The 15,787-nt window shown below is 30.5% G+C and overlaps 2 protein-coding genes across 4 annotated transcripts; both read right to left on the minus strand.

The window, feature by feature from the left end:
- Window positions 1-69: 69 nt before the first annotated feature.
- On the minus strand, window positions 70-5,230 carry LOC140806329 (zinc finger CCCH domain-containing protein 41-like). Of its 3 annotated transcripts, none has more exons than XM_073162925.1 (5): window positions 4,979-5,230; window positions 3,167-3,984; window positions 1,820-3,025; window positions 1,038-1,349; window positions 70-775 (listed from the first exon to the last, which is right to left on the minus strand). In XM_073162925.1, the coding sequence occupies exons 2-5, from the start codon at window positions 3,941-3,943 to the stop codon at window positions 320-322; spliced, it is 2,751 nt and encodes a 916-aa protein (XP_073019026.1). In that variant the 5' UTR covers window positions 3,944-3,984; window positions 4,979-5,230; the 3' UTR covers window positions 70-319. The 3 variants fall into 3 exon arrangements, with proteins under 3 accessions (XP_073019026.1, XP_073019025.1, XP_073019027.1); XM_073162924.1 differs by having other exon boundaries at window positions 71-775; window positions 3,167-4,063; XM_073162926.1 differs by lacking the exon at window positions 4,979-5,230 and having other exon boundaries at window positions 73-775; window positions 3,167-3,722; window positions 3,796-3,931.
- A 600-nt stretch (window positions 5,231-5,830) lies between these two features.
- LOC140806331 (uncharacterized) lies at window positions 5,831-8,044 on the minus strand. Its single transcript, XM_073162927.1, has 2 exons — window positions 7,664-8,044; window positions 5,831-7,127 (listed from the first exon to the last, which is right to left on the minus strand). The coding sequence occupies exons 1-2, from the start codon at window positions 7,745-7,747 to the stop codon at window positions 6,897-6,899; spliced, it is 315 nt and encodes a 104-aa protein (XP_073019028.1). The 5' UTR covers window positions 7,748-8,044; the 3' UTR covers window positions 5,831-6,896.
- Window positions 8,045-15,787: the final 7,743 nt, after the last annotated feature.

The following is a 15,787-nucleotide window of genomic DNA, read 5'->3' on the forward strand; positions in this document are numbered from 1 at the left end:
AATTACTTTGAATAGCATATACAGCGTATCCTATCAGATTACAAGAGAAGGTAACAAAACCAGACACCTATCGTAGAGAAGTTTATAATTATGATCCACGCCGCCAAAAAATTAATGGAAATAGCACAACGAATACAAGTCACCAAGAGTTGCTGATGGCTAGCAGTTTTGTCATAAGAGATTTCTCTTAAATTTTCCAAAAATGAGGAAAGAAAACTGAAGACAGTCCAGCAGCAACTAAATCTTGAGGATTACATATTCATCTGATACGAAATTTAACTTGCTGTACAAACTTGAACCAGCTTCCAAGGCATAAACTTCATGATGCATTGTTTTCGCTCGAAACCAAGGTTGTAACAGGCTGAAAATCTTCTCCATTTTCCACAGAGTCTGCATCACTTTCTTTTGTCTGGTTCTCCGGTTCACTACATCCCGAGGCATCACTTTTCTGAGAATGAATCGAGGTAGCATCTCTGTAAGGCTGGACATGAGCATTAGCACCTGAAGGCATGTTAGAAGAAGCTGAAGGATTACCAGCATCGCCTCCCTCTCTTCCAGAATTAGTAGACGCAAGCCACATAAACTGCAAATTGTGATCCTGCCAGCATTTACCATTCAAGAATGCCCTCTCAGCAGTACGCCTTGTTGTAAAAGAAATAAGAGCTGAAACATCAGATTGTACTGAATTATCATTGATCTTTTGAAGCTTCGACTCCTCCAGTTCCACTGAAGAAAGATCACCGTATGTAGAGAAGTGTTCTTTCAATGTAGCAACCTAACAAAAAGAAGCTCAATGTTAATAACGGTATGGAAGTGGACAAGGCAAAAGGCAAAAATAATCTCTATAATCCTCTCCTCGGCCTCCAAATCCAACAGAAAGTAACAATAACAATAGTGGTCGAATAAATTTGGCTAGAATTACCATGTACAGTCCTCAAGATGAAGTATGTTTGTGGCCATTTGTTCAGCCAGCTCGATTGAACAAAGGCAAAACAATGGAAAATTTCAATTAATATGATAAGAGTTCTGAAAATTACATTTGCAAGTCCAGCTGGTAATGGCGCAATAATTCTGAATGCTGTTGGGCGATTATCCAACTTAAATCTGTTTCCTACAAATGGTGTCCCTAGCAGAGCAGGTTGACGAATTTGTCTCAAGCTTGATGGCTGCAGAATAGTAGGCTTTGACGTGGTAGTATGTTGAACAGCATGTTCAGCAGATCTAGTGTTTTCAGCAATTACGTGGGTACCAGGTGACTTGGTAGTTTCAGTTTTTGCATCATCAGGTAGTGTTTCACCTTCAAGACTTTTAAAGGCCTCTGATACTGTCAAATCTTTGACACCTACAGACTGCAAAAGAATGAAAAATTGAGAGTGGCAAGATAGTTGCGACCGATTTTAGAAGTTGAATAATATTTTAGATGTGGAATTCAATCACTTATCAAGAAGGAAAATAGTAATTCTAATTTCTTTTCTAAAAAAATTCGCCATTATCCCACAGTTTTTATACTAAATTTTGCAACTGGCAGATGGCACCTGCCAATCAAATTCACAGCCAATCCCCTAGGAATACACGGCTCCCCAACTACTCTCATACACTCATAAACCCCCATATTCACCCATACCTCTACTCATTTACAAGCTCTAAAACTAGAGACTCGGCCTAGCAAACACTCTAAATATAAGACATCTGTCAGCTTCAGAGGTAAAAAACATTAGAAACTTAATATGCAAGAAGAAGAAATTCTACAAAAGTAGCACTGCCGGTTCAAAATGAATATTTATTTCCTCTACATTAATCTAAAATAAATCCGGCTTACTTGTTTCGCAAGTTTGTCTAACTGAAGCCGAAACTCATTTCTTTTTTGATCAAGCATCTCTTGCTTCTTACGAAGTTCTTTCAAAAGCTCTAAATTCTCTAATTTCTTTTGCTGCGGAGGGGTTTTGGAAACTTTAGCAGCCATGGGTTTGAGATGATCATAGATTGGCACTTGGGCAACAGAAGGATGAGCATTATTGTCCTTGCCACCTGCAGCATGAAGATTTTCTTTTCTCCCATTGGGAGCAGGATCATCTATCTTTCTTCGAGACATTATTGGCAAACCACTGTTGCCACTTAATCCATGATCAATACTATTATCTCGATTTGCCCACCAAAGCTTGATAAACCTATTGCCCATAATTGCATCAGGTGCCATCAACGCAGCTTCTGCTTCTTCCCTTTTCGAGAATTGAACAAAAGCCCGCTCACTGTTCATTGGAATATAAATATCAATGACTTCCCCAAATTTCTGAAAATGTGAAAGAAGAGCTTCCTTCCTGTTATCTTTTAGAGGTATGCCATTAACGAATAGAGTCCGAATCGCTTTCTGAGATGGTTTCCGAACATTAGATATTGAATCTCTCCATGGCTTTAGAGACGATTCCTTGACTTGTGGAGCATTGTCATCTGCATTCATTCCTTTTCCTTGGGAAACAGCTTGAAGACCAACAATGGCTGCCTCCTCGCTTCTGATATCCCGATCAATAGAACTAGAGGATGTCCCTGTAGAATCAATTATATTTTTCTTGCCGAATCTTTTTTTTGAACTAGCTGGTTTTCCCCAACCAGACAAACTTTGAGATACAGAAGTGCAAGCACTTCTAATCGGTTTCTCATCATAGCCTTCATATGATTCAGTTTGTTTCTGACCAGACGTGTCTATATCCAAAGAGGACTCTTTAACACCAGCATTTGATCCATTAACTGCTAGTAGTGATGCTGATGCTTCAGTATTATTATTTGCCCACAAAGGTTGATCTGGATCATAAACATCAGATCCCACTGCCATAGAGCCACCCACAAAACCACCATTCAGCCCCAAACCATCTTCAGTAATTCCAGGCCTGCCACTTGTCACATGAAAAGCCTTGTTTTTTGCTAATGAGCTGGAGGAAGTGCTAATTACAGGTAAAGCTCCATTCCCTGAAGTTCCCAGAAGCTGTGAGCCAGGAAGTGAAACAGGGAGGTTGAATTGTGAAAGGCTCTGCAGTTTCAAGGATAGTATTTAATCAAGCAGTTGTCACATTTGTAATCAAGTAAAGGTCTGAATGAAAAAACACAAACAACTTATATCGAATGACAAAGTATTCTAAACTCCAAAGTAGTACAAATATTTAGACAATACCTGAACATCTTCAACAACAATACGATTAACACCATGTTCCATTGGGCACATATCACCTCTTAAGCAAAAACCACGCTCCTCGAAGTCTCTACAACGTTGCCGAGGAAGGCCAATATTTAGTGCTGGATTAATAGATTGTCTCAGCGCCCCCGGTAAACCGAAGTGGCGAAGTCCATCAAGCCCACCATTTGGTACTCCTGGAACCATTCCAAATGCATTCCATGATGCACTGTGTGCACTAGAAATGTTTCCCAGTCCCCTTCCTGCAAGCAGGCCAGAAGGAACAGGTCCAGATTGGACCATTGGAGTTGTGACATCAACCATGCCAAGCCTGGAATTGTGCAAACCCCAGGAGAGAGGGTCCATTCCCCTACCCAATACAGGTCCAGCTTCAGCTAAAATTGATTGGTTTGCCCTAATTCTTTGGTTCAAATCCATGGGAACTCTAGAAAATGGGGTCCTGTTTGTGCGTCTCTTTTCAGATCTCGTAAAGAAGTTTCTTTCTGAGGCCCCATTATGATTTTTTGAGGTTTCACCAGATTGTGGATCTCCTTCCCTGTAAGGAAATCCATTATCAAAAGGTTTCCTTTTCCTATATGGTCTTGTTGAAACTTGATTTAGAAAATCACCATCCAGTGGTTGAGAGCCTGTCTCTCGCTTGCGATGCTTATGGTTACGATCATCGTCTTCATCTTCGCCTTCACTGATTTCTTTCTCCTCGGAATCACTGGCGCAATCTGAGGGTGAAAGGTCTTGAGAAGAAGCCTTTAGATCCATGGAATGCTAGTGATGGGAAGAAAGAAATCTGAATTGTCACTCTGCTTCAAAAGTTCAATATCCGTAGGAGATAGGGAAACGGAGAAAAATTTAGTGAATCGATTTTAGCTCCACCACCACCTAGAGATGGAAAGATAATAAAAATGTTCAAGCCAAACAATATATTGACTTCCCTTTCCCATTCTCTGAAATATCAAACAAGATATAGACATTTCTTTACATAAAATGTTTCCACATTACAAATTAAATCAAAAAGTCACTCTTCAACCCCACAGAACTCCAGCCAAAGCTGATATGTCAAATCCCAGACTCAACATGAAAAAAAGCTTATATTTACTAAATTCTAATAGTTCCGAGTTCCGACTAATTACCAGCAAAGGCAAGCACAACTCTTCCAATTTTAAGGAAGATAAGGAAATAAAAAATTCATCAGCGTCCCTAAATTACTATCATTAAAGACTCTGGAATTTAAGGAAACATTTCATGTAATAAATACACAGCTCTTTGCTGATGAACACCGGGCAGTTACTTATGAAACTTACAGCTCAACCTATCGAAGAAAGGAAAACCGAACAACATCATTATTTATCACAGAACAAGAGTTGACTAGATGAGCAGCAAAGAACCATAATTGACTATCACAGACATCTTTATGTACTAAATGTCTAGTACCCACACTTAAATCATGCAAACAGTAACCAGAATCAACCATCTCAGGCACAACCACATTTGGGGTCAGTGGGACCTAAGTTTCAATCAGAGACGCCACAAAAAATTCCCAGTTAACATTCAACATTTTCAACCTTGCTGGAACCACAACTATAAAACCAATCCCAGACAAAAACAAAAGCAAAAACAGAAGAAGAAAACGCGCAACCGTTGCGCAAGGAGCAAAAAGCCTAATGTCAATACAAAAAATCAACCGCGTAATCCCGAAGAAACATAATCAAACATATCACCACGCCGACAAAAGAAAAATTACACAACAAATCAAAATCAGCTGGAATTGATGACAGAAAGGCGGAGAAATTAAACCTAATCACTGAAATTCGAACTAGAGCTTCGATGACTTGTTTCTTCAACGCAAAAATATGTAGTACGATTACTTATCAATGCGGGGCCCCCAAAATTTCTACCCAATTGAAATATATTTAGCCTTCTGTTCAGCAATTGATCGTTGATTATGTTTTCGCAGCTGTATTTCGCTTGTAGATTTTGTCAGTTTTTGGTGAGTGATCTCCGAATGGGGGTTTTACATTAGGAGGAAGATATATCATAGGAGTCCTCGTATATATACTTCTAAGAAACCTGGCAAAGACATTGGAAAATACAGGGGGGGTTTCTGCTATTTACAAAGGATGCATGAATTTTGCGTTATTCTAAATTGGCCACAATATTTGGGTTCATGAGATGAAAGAGTTAATTTACGCTTTTACCCTAGGATTTGTGAAGGCTTGTTCATGAATGTATGCTTTTTTGACATGAAGTTATCGTGACTAAGTACGAATTAGTTCGTTGCGGGTGTGCGGTGGACCAGTAACTTCCTCGACGACCAATCCTTTAGTTTAGTTGATACAGATTTTAATTGTTTATATTAGACATAGAATGATAAATTACAATTTTTTTTCCTTTTTCAGTAAATAATGAATATAGTAATAGAAGAAATATATAAAAAAATAATATTATCATTGTCTTTGTACTGTAATTTTAATTCAATGATCTGATCGATAAATACTCAATATACAAAATTGAGACCAAACATCTAGCAAGCCAAAAATCAATGACCTTTAGCATAGGGATGAATAAATTTGAGCTAGTGAAAGAATAACTTTTGTAAAAAAAGGCCAAATCGACTACCTTTAGGTTTCTTCATGATGCTCAAATAGATTGTAAGGAAGTATAATATCATGAATACACTGAGAAATAGCAAATTACACACAAAAAGAAATGTAGCGCGAGTTTATCTTTTCAAACAAGTGAATTCAAAACTCTACACCCGCATGAAGCAGCAGAATCTATTACTGGCCAAACCACCCCGAGGAGCTTGGCCTTCAGTGTCATTCATCACTTGTCCATTACCATGTTTAAATCTACTGATTGTCCATACTCTGTCAATTTCCGGACTGTGGCCCTCACTTGGTCTATTGGAAATCCCTTGTGGGTCACTTTCCCAACCACATCATCAATAGGAACCTTGTTCCCAGAGCTGCCAGACCCCGACCCACCACCAACATTAAGGCTGAAGGAATTGCTTGAGGTAATATTCGAGCAGTAGGTAGCTGCGGATAACCACTTCCACCACCAAGTCCACCATCGTTGGAAGGAAATTGTTGTGGTTTCCTTGGCGAGTAACTACCATACTGTGATGGTGAGGTGTTGTAAGGATATGTTCAACATGACCTGCTGATTGACCAATCAAATGAATGAGAATATCCTGGAATAGGCCTGCTAGATGGAGGCTCATAAACATTTGGGGTAGGAGTATATAATTGTCGAGGGGGGAGGAACTTCAACAGAGGGATGAGAAAGTGGTGGGCGAATGCCAGATGGATAAGTTTGGGGAGGTCCATACAGCGTTTCTTCGGAGTGATGACTCAATTGTGGCTGGGGTAGGGATGTGTTAATTGCAGAGAATTGGGGACGCAGATGAGGAGGTGAATGTGGCAGAGAGTGAGGTTCAGGAGTGTTGGTGCTGCGGCAGAGGTGGTTAAGAGTAATGTGGTTGAGAAAGTGGTTGCTGATGTTGGTGTTGTGGTGGAGGTGGCTGATTCATATGTTGTGGTGGAGGTGCGAGAAGCTGATGCTGGTGCTGGTGCTGGTGCTGCTGGGGAGGTGGAGGTACTTGATACTGCTGTTGGGGAGTCTGGTCAGATGGAGGAAAGTAAGATTCTTGCCGAGGAACAGAAGTAGTTTGGTTTTGTGAGTACTGGTTAGGAAACTGAACATGAAACTCTTAATTTTTATTGTTGTGGTGGTGGAGCATGGGTGAAGAGAGGCTTGGAGGTGGCAGTGTAAGAGAAACTGTTGAGAACTGCTGGTTAGCAGATGCAACTGACTGGGTCAGCTCAGCGTGTGCAAGGTTTTGGCTTTCGACTTTTTCTGAATTTGGAGACTGCAGATTAGCAACTGGTAGTTCACCTACTCTTGCTTGTTCATCACTTATCACCTGTACACCAGTTTGCACCTGCAGACATATTACAATAACCATAAAGAGTTGCATAAATTAATCAAGAATTTTTTAACATGCAAAAAGGAAAGGGTTAGGCCAAGCTCACCCACAAGACACTTTTCACTTAGATATCATGTAATAAATTGAAAATTGTAATGTACCCGTAACCAAAAGGAGAACCAACTCTCCAATTCATTTGATTATTTTTACAAAAAATCGATTTTCAGAATAAAGCAAGATGGATGAAAAATATCTTTGATTAATTTCATGTATGTGTAATAGTAGGTAAACGTTCTTTGCATAGTTTGAAACAAGTACACAATCGAGAAAGTGAAAAAAAGTATACACTATATTGCATAAGTTAATGTCATTTATGATTTAACATATCAATTCAGTAAAACTAAGGTAAGTCAGAAACTAACATGGCCAAATGACTATAAAGCTGAAAAAGAAATGAACATGTTGTCTCCAAGATTAGGTGTCATCGAATAAGTTGATGATAAACCTTACCTATTGCCACTTAAAAGTATACATAAAAAGGAAAAAAGCACCTCTCTGAGAATATTGCCCATTTTTCTCAGTTTCTCATCGATGATCCCAAGATTGTTCCCAACAGACTCCTTCAAATCACCCATGGAATTTTCAAGCTTACAAGTCCTTGTTCCCAGTTTACCAAGGACAACCAATGTTGTGTTTTATCCAACCTTCTGTTTGGTTAAGGAACCCTTGATAGATTTAAAGATGGCTTGTAATATCTTGTCAATCCTTCATCACTTGCTGCTCCCAAGACTTAATTGAATGATTCATCATGTAATCTAGTTATTCTTTATCCAAACAATTAACAACTTGTAATGTTTCTTCTTATCCCAATAATAATATTGATCTTTGGTATAAAAGATTTGACCACATGTTTGTTGCTCGATTACAATGCTTGCCTTTTATCTATATCTATATATATATAAATATACAGATTGAATTGTGAATTTACTCTATTGTCCTTATCTTTATTATTATCTATTAATTACAATTATGTATTTACTTTTTGTCCTTATCCTTATTATTTATTTACTAATTACTAAACTTTTAAATTCAATCCTTATTATTAATTATTAATTACAATTATGCATTTACTCTTTTGTCCTTATCCTTATTATTTATTTACTAATTAATAAACTTTTAATCCTTATCCTCATTATTTATTTACTAATTACTAAACTTTTAAATTCAATAGCCGAGATTAAAATTTGTTTTGTGAAAAAACCTTACAAATAATCTATATCTATCTATATCTATCTATACTAATCTATACTAATATAAATATATGAATGTGACCTTCATTTAATAATAATCATTAATATATATTTTTTTAAATCAATTTTCAATATATGATGCTAAATACATATTACTAAATGATATATTATCTATTATTAATTATTAATCTATTAAGTATATGACTTTCATTTGTTAGCTTACTATTATATTATTTTTTTGTTTTACAATTTGTCATATTAATGGTGTTATTTAATTCATTTTTTTTCTTAGTTTAATAAGATCATTAATAGTGTATTTAACTCAATCAAACTAATTATTATTTTAATTTACTTTAAATTTAATTTTAGTTACTTAAATTTATACATTGTCCTCAAATAACAACAGGAAGACAAAGGGAAATGATTCGGATTGAATAAAAATAAATTATTTATAAATATATAAATATACAGATTGAATTGTGAATTTACTCTATTGTCCTTATCTTTATTATTATCTATTAATTACAATTATGTATTTACTTTTTTGTCCTTATCCTTATTATTTATTTACTAATTACTAAACTTTTAAATTCAATCCTTATTATTAATTATTAATTACAATTATGCATTTACTCTTTTGTCCTTATCCTTATTATTTATTTACTAATTAATAAACTTTTAATCCTTATCCTTATTATTTATTTACTAATTACTAAACTTTTAAATTCAATAGCCGAGATTAAAATTTGTTTTGTGAAAAAACCTTACAAATAATCTATATCTATCTATATCTATCTATACTAATCTATACTAATATAAATATATGAATGTGACATTCATTTAATAATAATCATTAATATATATTTTTTTAAATCAATTTTCAATATATGATGCTAAATACATATTACTAAATGATATATTATCTATTATTAATCTATTAAGTATATGACTTTCATTTGTTAGCTTACTATTATATTATTTTTTTGTTTTACAATTTGTCATATTAATGGTGTTATTTAATTCATTTTTTTTCTTAGTTTAATAAGATCATTAATAGTGTATTTAACTCAATCAAACTAATTATTATTTTAATTTACTTTAAATTTAATTTTAGTTACTTAAATTTATACATTGTCCTCAAATAATAACAGGAAGACAAAGGGAAATGATTCGGATTGAATAAAAATAAATTATTTATAAATATTAATGACATACAAAATTTCTTTCTCCCATTTAGAATAAAAATATTTTCAGACTCTTTAAGTGTCAATAAAGATATGTGATTGAGAGAAATATTTGTCTTTAAGTGATTTCAAACATTGTTTTTAAGTTATTTAGTTAATTTTTTTATAAATGCTGCTAAATAAATATTACTAAATAATATGCTCCATTTGATCATTTTGTGTTCTTGCAATGAGAGGAGTTTTTTTTTACCCTAGCGTTAACATGTTTGATTGTTATATGTCTTTTGTATTGATCATGTAATTGTGTTTGCATTGTTTATGTGATTTGTTTGTTTGCACAAAGAAAAGAGAAAACAAAATCAAATATCCAACAAAAACGGTTATTTTTCAATTTTTATTGTTGAGATATTTTGTTAATTTTTAAACACATAATGCATGTTTTCTGTTTGCTTAGATTACTTAGTTTGAAGTGACTTAGAAAATATTAAAAAGATTGAAATATTTATTCGTTTTTACCTTATGTCTCATAATATCAAGAGATAACATTTTTTATTTATTGGGGCAAATGTATTTTCAAACTTCTGTCTATAAATCAATATTTAAATTTTTTACGACATTATTATATTCTCTAATCAATTTTTTTTACTTAAATTGATAGAAGGCATTTTAATTTGAGTTTTTATGTTCTTGCTTATATTATTTTTGTAATATTATTTATCATGAAAATAATAGGTGAACTACAAAATTTGGTAGGTCTAAGAGTCTTCTGGTGAACGACAAATATGGATAAATTATTAAAATATATATCCAGTAGATTTTTGACATGCGATTTTGCTCTAATTCAATGATTATGCATGATTATAAATTTTAATTATATCACAAGTTAACGCATGTTTTGTTGTTGCTAGATATATTTAGTCAATAGTCTAATATGTTTCTATGGTTTAAGAAAAATTGTGTGACTTTGTATTATATTATTACGGCTACTTTTCTAAATGGTTTTATTATGATTTCAAGGCACCATTTTTCATGTGTTTTTTAAAGAAGTGAAATGAATATCTATAAAACGATGACATTAATAAGGCTTCTTCTCTTTATTTGAAAAAAATATTGGAAAATTTATACAAATTGTGAATAATATGAGTTAATATTTAATTTGAGAGTGCTTTAAGGTTTTTATTGCTCGTATATACTTCAATTTTTTTGTTATTGTACTAAATAAATTATTTTTAACCTTTGAGTTATAATTTTTTTTCTTATCGAGGTTATTTGTGTTATGATTTTTTTATTCGTTTTGGTTAGTATTGTTGGCGGTAATTGATTTTTCTGATATTATATCATGTGTCTTGTTGTTTATATAAAAATAAATATGAGAGTACATCAATCAAAGCCACGTATTTTGAGTCTTCTGTTCTACGAAGAGAATAGTAAATGGTTTCTGTGAATTATATAATTTCTTGGTTTTTCATACATATAATCTATGAAATGCGTCAAATTTTGAACAAAAAAGTTTTGACAAACATAGTTGATGAAAAAAAAGACATGTTAAATAAAAAAATAATGTTGTGTATTACTATGTTGGGTGCGATAATTGTCCCTGCTTGGTAGAGCGGTCGAACCGTGGTGCTTGAGCTGTTGTGCGGTTTAAAAGATTTGAGTTGCACAATTACTACTAGCTATAGCTTTTGGTAAAACGACAAGCGATCGGTCTTACAATTGGTATCAGAGGCAAGGTCACGGGTTCGATTCCCATTGATTGCAAGGAGTGCAATTATTGGGAGGAAGATTGTTGGATGCAATAATTGTCCCTGCTTGCTTGAGCGGCCGAACTGTGGTGCTTGAGCTGCTGCGCGATTTAAAAGATTTGAGTTGCACCATTACTACTAGCTATAGCTTTTGGTAAAGCGACAAGCGTTCGGTCCTACATACTATGTCCTAATTTCTGTATGATATAATTCAAGCACATTTTTTTATAGATATTTGAAATTAGGTCTAATTAAGTAACATGAAACATATACATATATATTAAATCATATTTAAAGCAAAATGTTAAGATCAAGAATGATTCAGATTTAAATTTCAACGAAACATAATGAATAAGGAATTGAAGAATTGTATGTGTACGTTAAGTGTTATATAATGATTATGTTGCTACTTCATGGTTGTGCGACATATGAATGTCATATAAAATGTCAATATTTCTCAATAAAATAGTTTTTTTCAAAAAGAAAAAAATTATTCATTTAGAAAAAGAAATACATGAAAAACAAATTGTGCATAATTCTCATTCTATTTATAATGGTATGAGAACAATTCTAAAACTTTGTTGACACAATATAACAGATCAATTCTGTGCATTTTATTGAGACATTGAGTCAGTTTCACTTTATTTTCTCCAATATTATCTCGATATATTTCGAGGTGATACGAGATTGTTTTTGTCTCTTTTTTTAGTCAAAGTGTCTAACTAGCTAATTTATAACATATATGATGGTAGCATAGAAAAATCCTCGTCAAATAAATTCACTTAACAAAATATTGAAATTCAAATAAAATTCTACAATATTTCATCAAATTAATTTTGACTAACATAAAATGCTCATCAAATCTAAATGGTTATATTATTAGATGAGATATTGAATAAGACAAATACTTTGACATATATTTGAATGATATCTCATATGCATATCTTAATAACATTATTCGTATCTCTTCTCAAGCTTTTTAAAATACAATAATTAATTTTGTATAACGTTCTACAAGATATAAAATATTATAAAACAAAATATAAACTCGATATAAGAAAATTTGTTTTGTTTCAATGAATAATATAATATTATGTTCTAAACGCAACAAATGAGATTGAAACTATATCATCATCATGACATGATGCTCGCAATCATTATTTCAAAGCTTCCAAAAAATGACGATCAAGATGACTTTCTTGAATTGTGTCAAATTAAATGAGGACACAATTCTAAGATATAGCCATTTGAAAAAATTCAAGTATTTTTCTCACACTGATTGAGAAATAGTTGTTAAAAATTTATCAACCTTACAGCTATATGTTGATAATATGATACTAAATATATAAAAATGATATCACAAATATCACAATATTTGAAGAAGGTGCAACACCATTCATTGGTTATGTTGTTGAAGAATATATAGGTTATAAATATTTTTAGTCACAAGTGAAAACTTATCACGAGTAAAAGCATTTTTTCTTAGGAGTTATAGTTGATTATTGTCAAAAGCTGAAAAATCATTTAACAACAAAAAAAATAGTCGGAAAAATAAGATTATCAAATAAAAACAATATAGAAAATCGAAAAAATATCGTGATAAAGAAGCAAACTACGAGCATGTCAGATCCCGGATAAGGATTGTAAATAACATAATAGATGTTAAAGACGATTAGATACTTGTTGAGCATATCAAAATAATTATATTTATATTATAACAAACTACGACAAAGAGCTGTTGAGTTGTCAAAATCAACCAAGAAGCATATTGGAAAGTGTGTCAAGTGGATAAGATACTTTCTCTGATTTATATACCGTCTATGGTCATGATTTTTTTTATTTTTTATGGGTTAGTTTGTTTCAGTTGATAAATGTTAATAACCATGTTTTAATTCATTTAAATATTATTAAAATTTCGTACATATATTTTCAGTAGTTTAGTTTTTTACGTGCAACGCACGTGCATTTTTCTAGTCTATATAAATATATGGATTGAATTGTGAATTTCCTCTATTGTCCCCATTAAAATTGTAATCTAATGACACTTTGTCTTCCTTTTATGTAATTAATTAATTATTATTATTAATTCATTGACTAATTATTATTTATTACTTTTTCACTCACATTTTCAAGAAAATCACTATTATAAATAAATACATGGTTATTTATTTTTTCATCTACTCATTTAACAATAATCATTAATATATTTTATTGTGAATTTCCTCTATTGTCCCCATTAAAATTGTAATCTAATGACACTTTGTCTTCCTTTTATGTAATTAATTAATTATTATTATTAATTCATTGACTAATTATTATTTATTACTTTTTCACTCACATTTTCAAGAAAATCACTATTATAAATAAATACATGGTTATTTATTTTTTCATCTACTCATTTAACAATAATCATTAATATATTTTTATTTTTAATTTTAAAATTATTTACTTTAATATTTACATTGACATCAAATTCACAAAAAATCACTATCATAATGTTAAAAATTTAAATAAATTGTTAATCTATACTAATTCACAAAAAATCACTATCATAATGTTATGATCTATATCTATATAATATACGGATTGAATTGTGAATTTCTTCTATTATCCTCATTAAAATTGTACTCTAATGATATTTTTTCTTCCTTTTATGTAATTAGTTAATTATTAATCCATTGACTGATTATTATTTATTACTCTTTCACTCACTTTCATGGCATGACTACAAATAATATCAAAGTATTTATTCAACAACTAATGATTCGAAACAATATGTAATAATATTATTTATAAAATTAATTGATTTTGTGAAAATACCTTACAAATAATAGTAATAGTGTTATACATTCTTTTATTAAAATAAATAATACAAAAAATTATGCTAACAGAGGTTTCGAACTTATTTTTACAATTTATGTATTAATTATATTTTTCATAATCTTAGTTTTTTTACAAATAATACAAAAAAAAAATTTATATTTAACAAAACAGAAAATAAGAAATTATAAATTTATATGTCGATGTTTAATCTATATTTATATCTATATACTAATCTAAATATATGAATGTGAATTGTAAATTTACATAAATATCCTTACCTTCATTTAATAATAATAATTTAATTAAATATCCTTACCTTCATTTAATAATAATCATTAATACATGTTTTCTTTTTCATATATTATTTTAATAATAATCATTTCATTAATTTATTTTTATTTCTAAATTTAAAATTAATTACTTTAATATTTACATTGACATCAAATTCACAGAAAATCACTATCATAAATACATGTTTATTTTTTTGTTTGTTTTTCATCTATTCATTTTATAATAATCATTAATATATTTTTATTTTAAAATTTAAAATTAATTACTACATATTTTCTTTTTCATATATTCTTTTAATAATAATCATTAATATATTTTTATTTTTAAATTTAAAATTAAATACTTTAATATTTACATTGACATCAAATTCACATAAAATCACTATCATAATTACATATTTATTTTTTTTGTTTTTTTCTCTATTCATTTAATAATAATCATTAATATGTTTTTATTTTTAAATTTATTTATTTACTTTAATATTTATATTGACATCAAATTCACAGTTGAATTGTGAATTTCCTCTATTGTCCCCATTAAAATTGTATTCTAATGATATTTTGTCTTCTTTTTTATGTAATTAGTTAATTATTATTATTAATCCATTGACTAATTATTATTTATTACTCTTTCACTCACTTTTTCAAAAAAATCACTATTATACATGTTTATTTATTTTTTCATCTACTCATTTAACAATAATCATTAATATATTTTTATTTTTAATTTAAAATTATTTACTTTAATATTTACATTGACATCAAATTCACAAAAAATCAGTATCATAATGTTAAAAATTTAAATAAATTTTTAATCTATACTAATTCACAAAAAATCACTATCATAATGTTATGATCTATATCTTCTATATCTATATAAATATACGGATTGAATTGTGAATTTCCTCTATTATCCTTATTAATATTGTACTCTAATGATATTTTTTCTTCCTTTTATGTAATTAGTTAATTATTATTAATCCATTGACTGATTATTATTTATTACTCTTTCACTCACTTTCATGGCATGACTACAAATAATATCGAAGTATTTATTCAACAACTAATGATTCGAATCAATATGTAATAATATTATTTATAAAATTAATTGATTTTGTGAAAATACCTTACAAATAATAGTAATAGTGTTATACATTCTTTTATTAAAATAAATAATACAAAAAATTATGCTAACAGAGGTTTCGAACTTATTTTTATAATTTATGTATTGATTATATTTTTCATAATCTTAGTTTTTTTTTACAAATAATACAAAAAAAAATTTATATTTAACAAAACAGAAAATAAGAAATTTTAAATTTATATGTCGATGTTTAATCTATATTTATATCTATATGCTAATATTAATCTAAATATATGAAT

Source organism: Primulina eburnea, chromosome 11, assembly GCF_022965805.1.
Source record: "Primulina eburnea isolate SZY01 chromosome 11, ASM2296580v1, whole genome shotgun sequence".
In the NCBI taxonomy this organism is placed as follows: Eukaryota; Viridiplantae; Streptophyta; class Magnoliopsida; order Lamiales; family Gesneriaceae; genus Primulina; species Primulina eburnea.

Coding starts and splice junctions, on each gene's coding strand:
- LOC140806331 (XM_073162927.1), bottom strand. CDS start 7,747: ATGGGTGATTTGAAGGAGTCTGTTGGGAACAATCTTGGGATCATCGAT. Junction 7,128..7,663: donor TGGGCAATATTCTCAGAGAG/GTGCTTTTTTCC, acceptor ATATGTCTGCAG/GTGCAAACTGGTGTACAGGT.
- LOC140806329 (XM_073162925.1), bottom strand. CDS start 3,943: ATGGATCTAAAGGCTTCTTCTCAAGACCTTTCACCCTCAGATTGCGCC. Junction 3,026..3,166: donor TTGTTGTTGAAGATGTTCAG/GTATTGTCTAAA, acceptor TTGAAACTGCAG/AGCCTTTCACAATTCAACCT. Junction 776..1,037: donor TACCAGCTGGACTTGCAAAT/GTAATTTTCAGA, acceptor TCTTTTTGTTAG/GTTGCTACATTGAAAGAACA.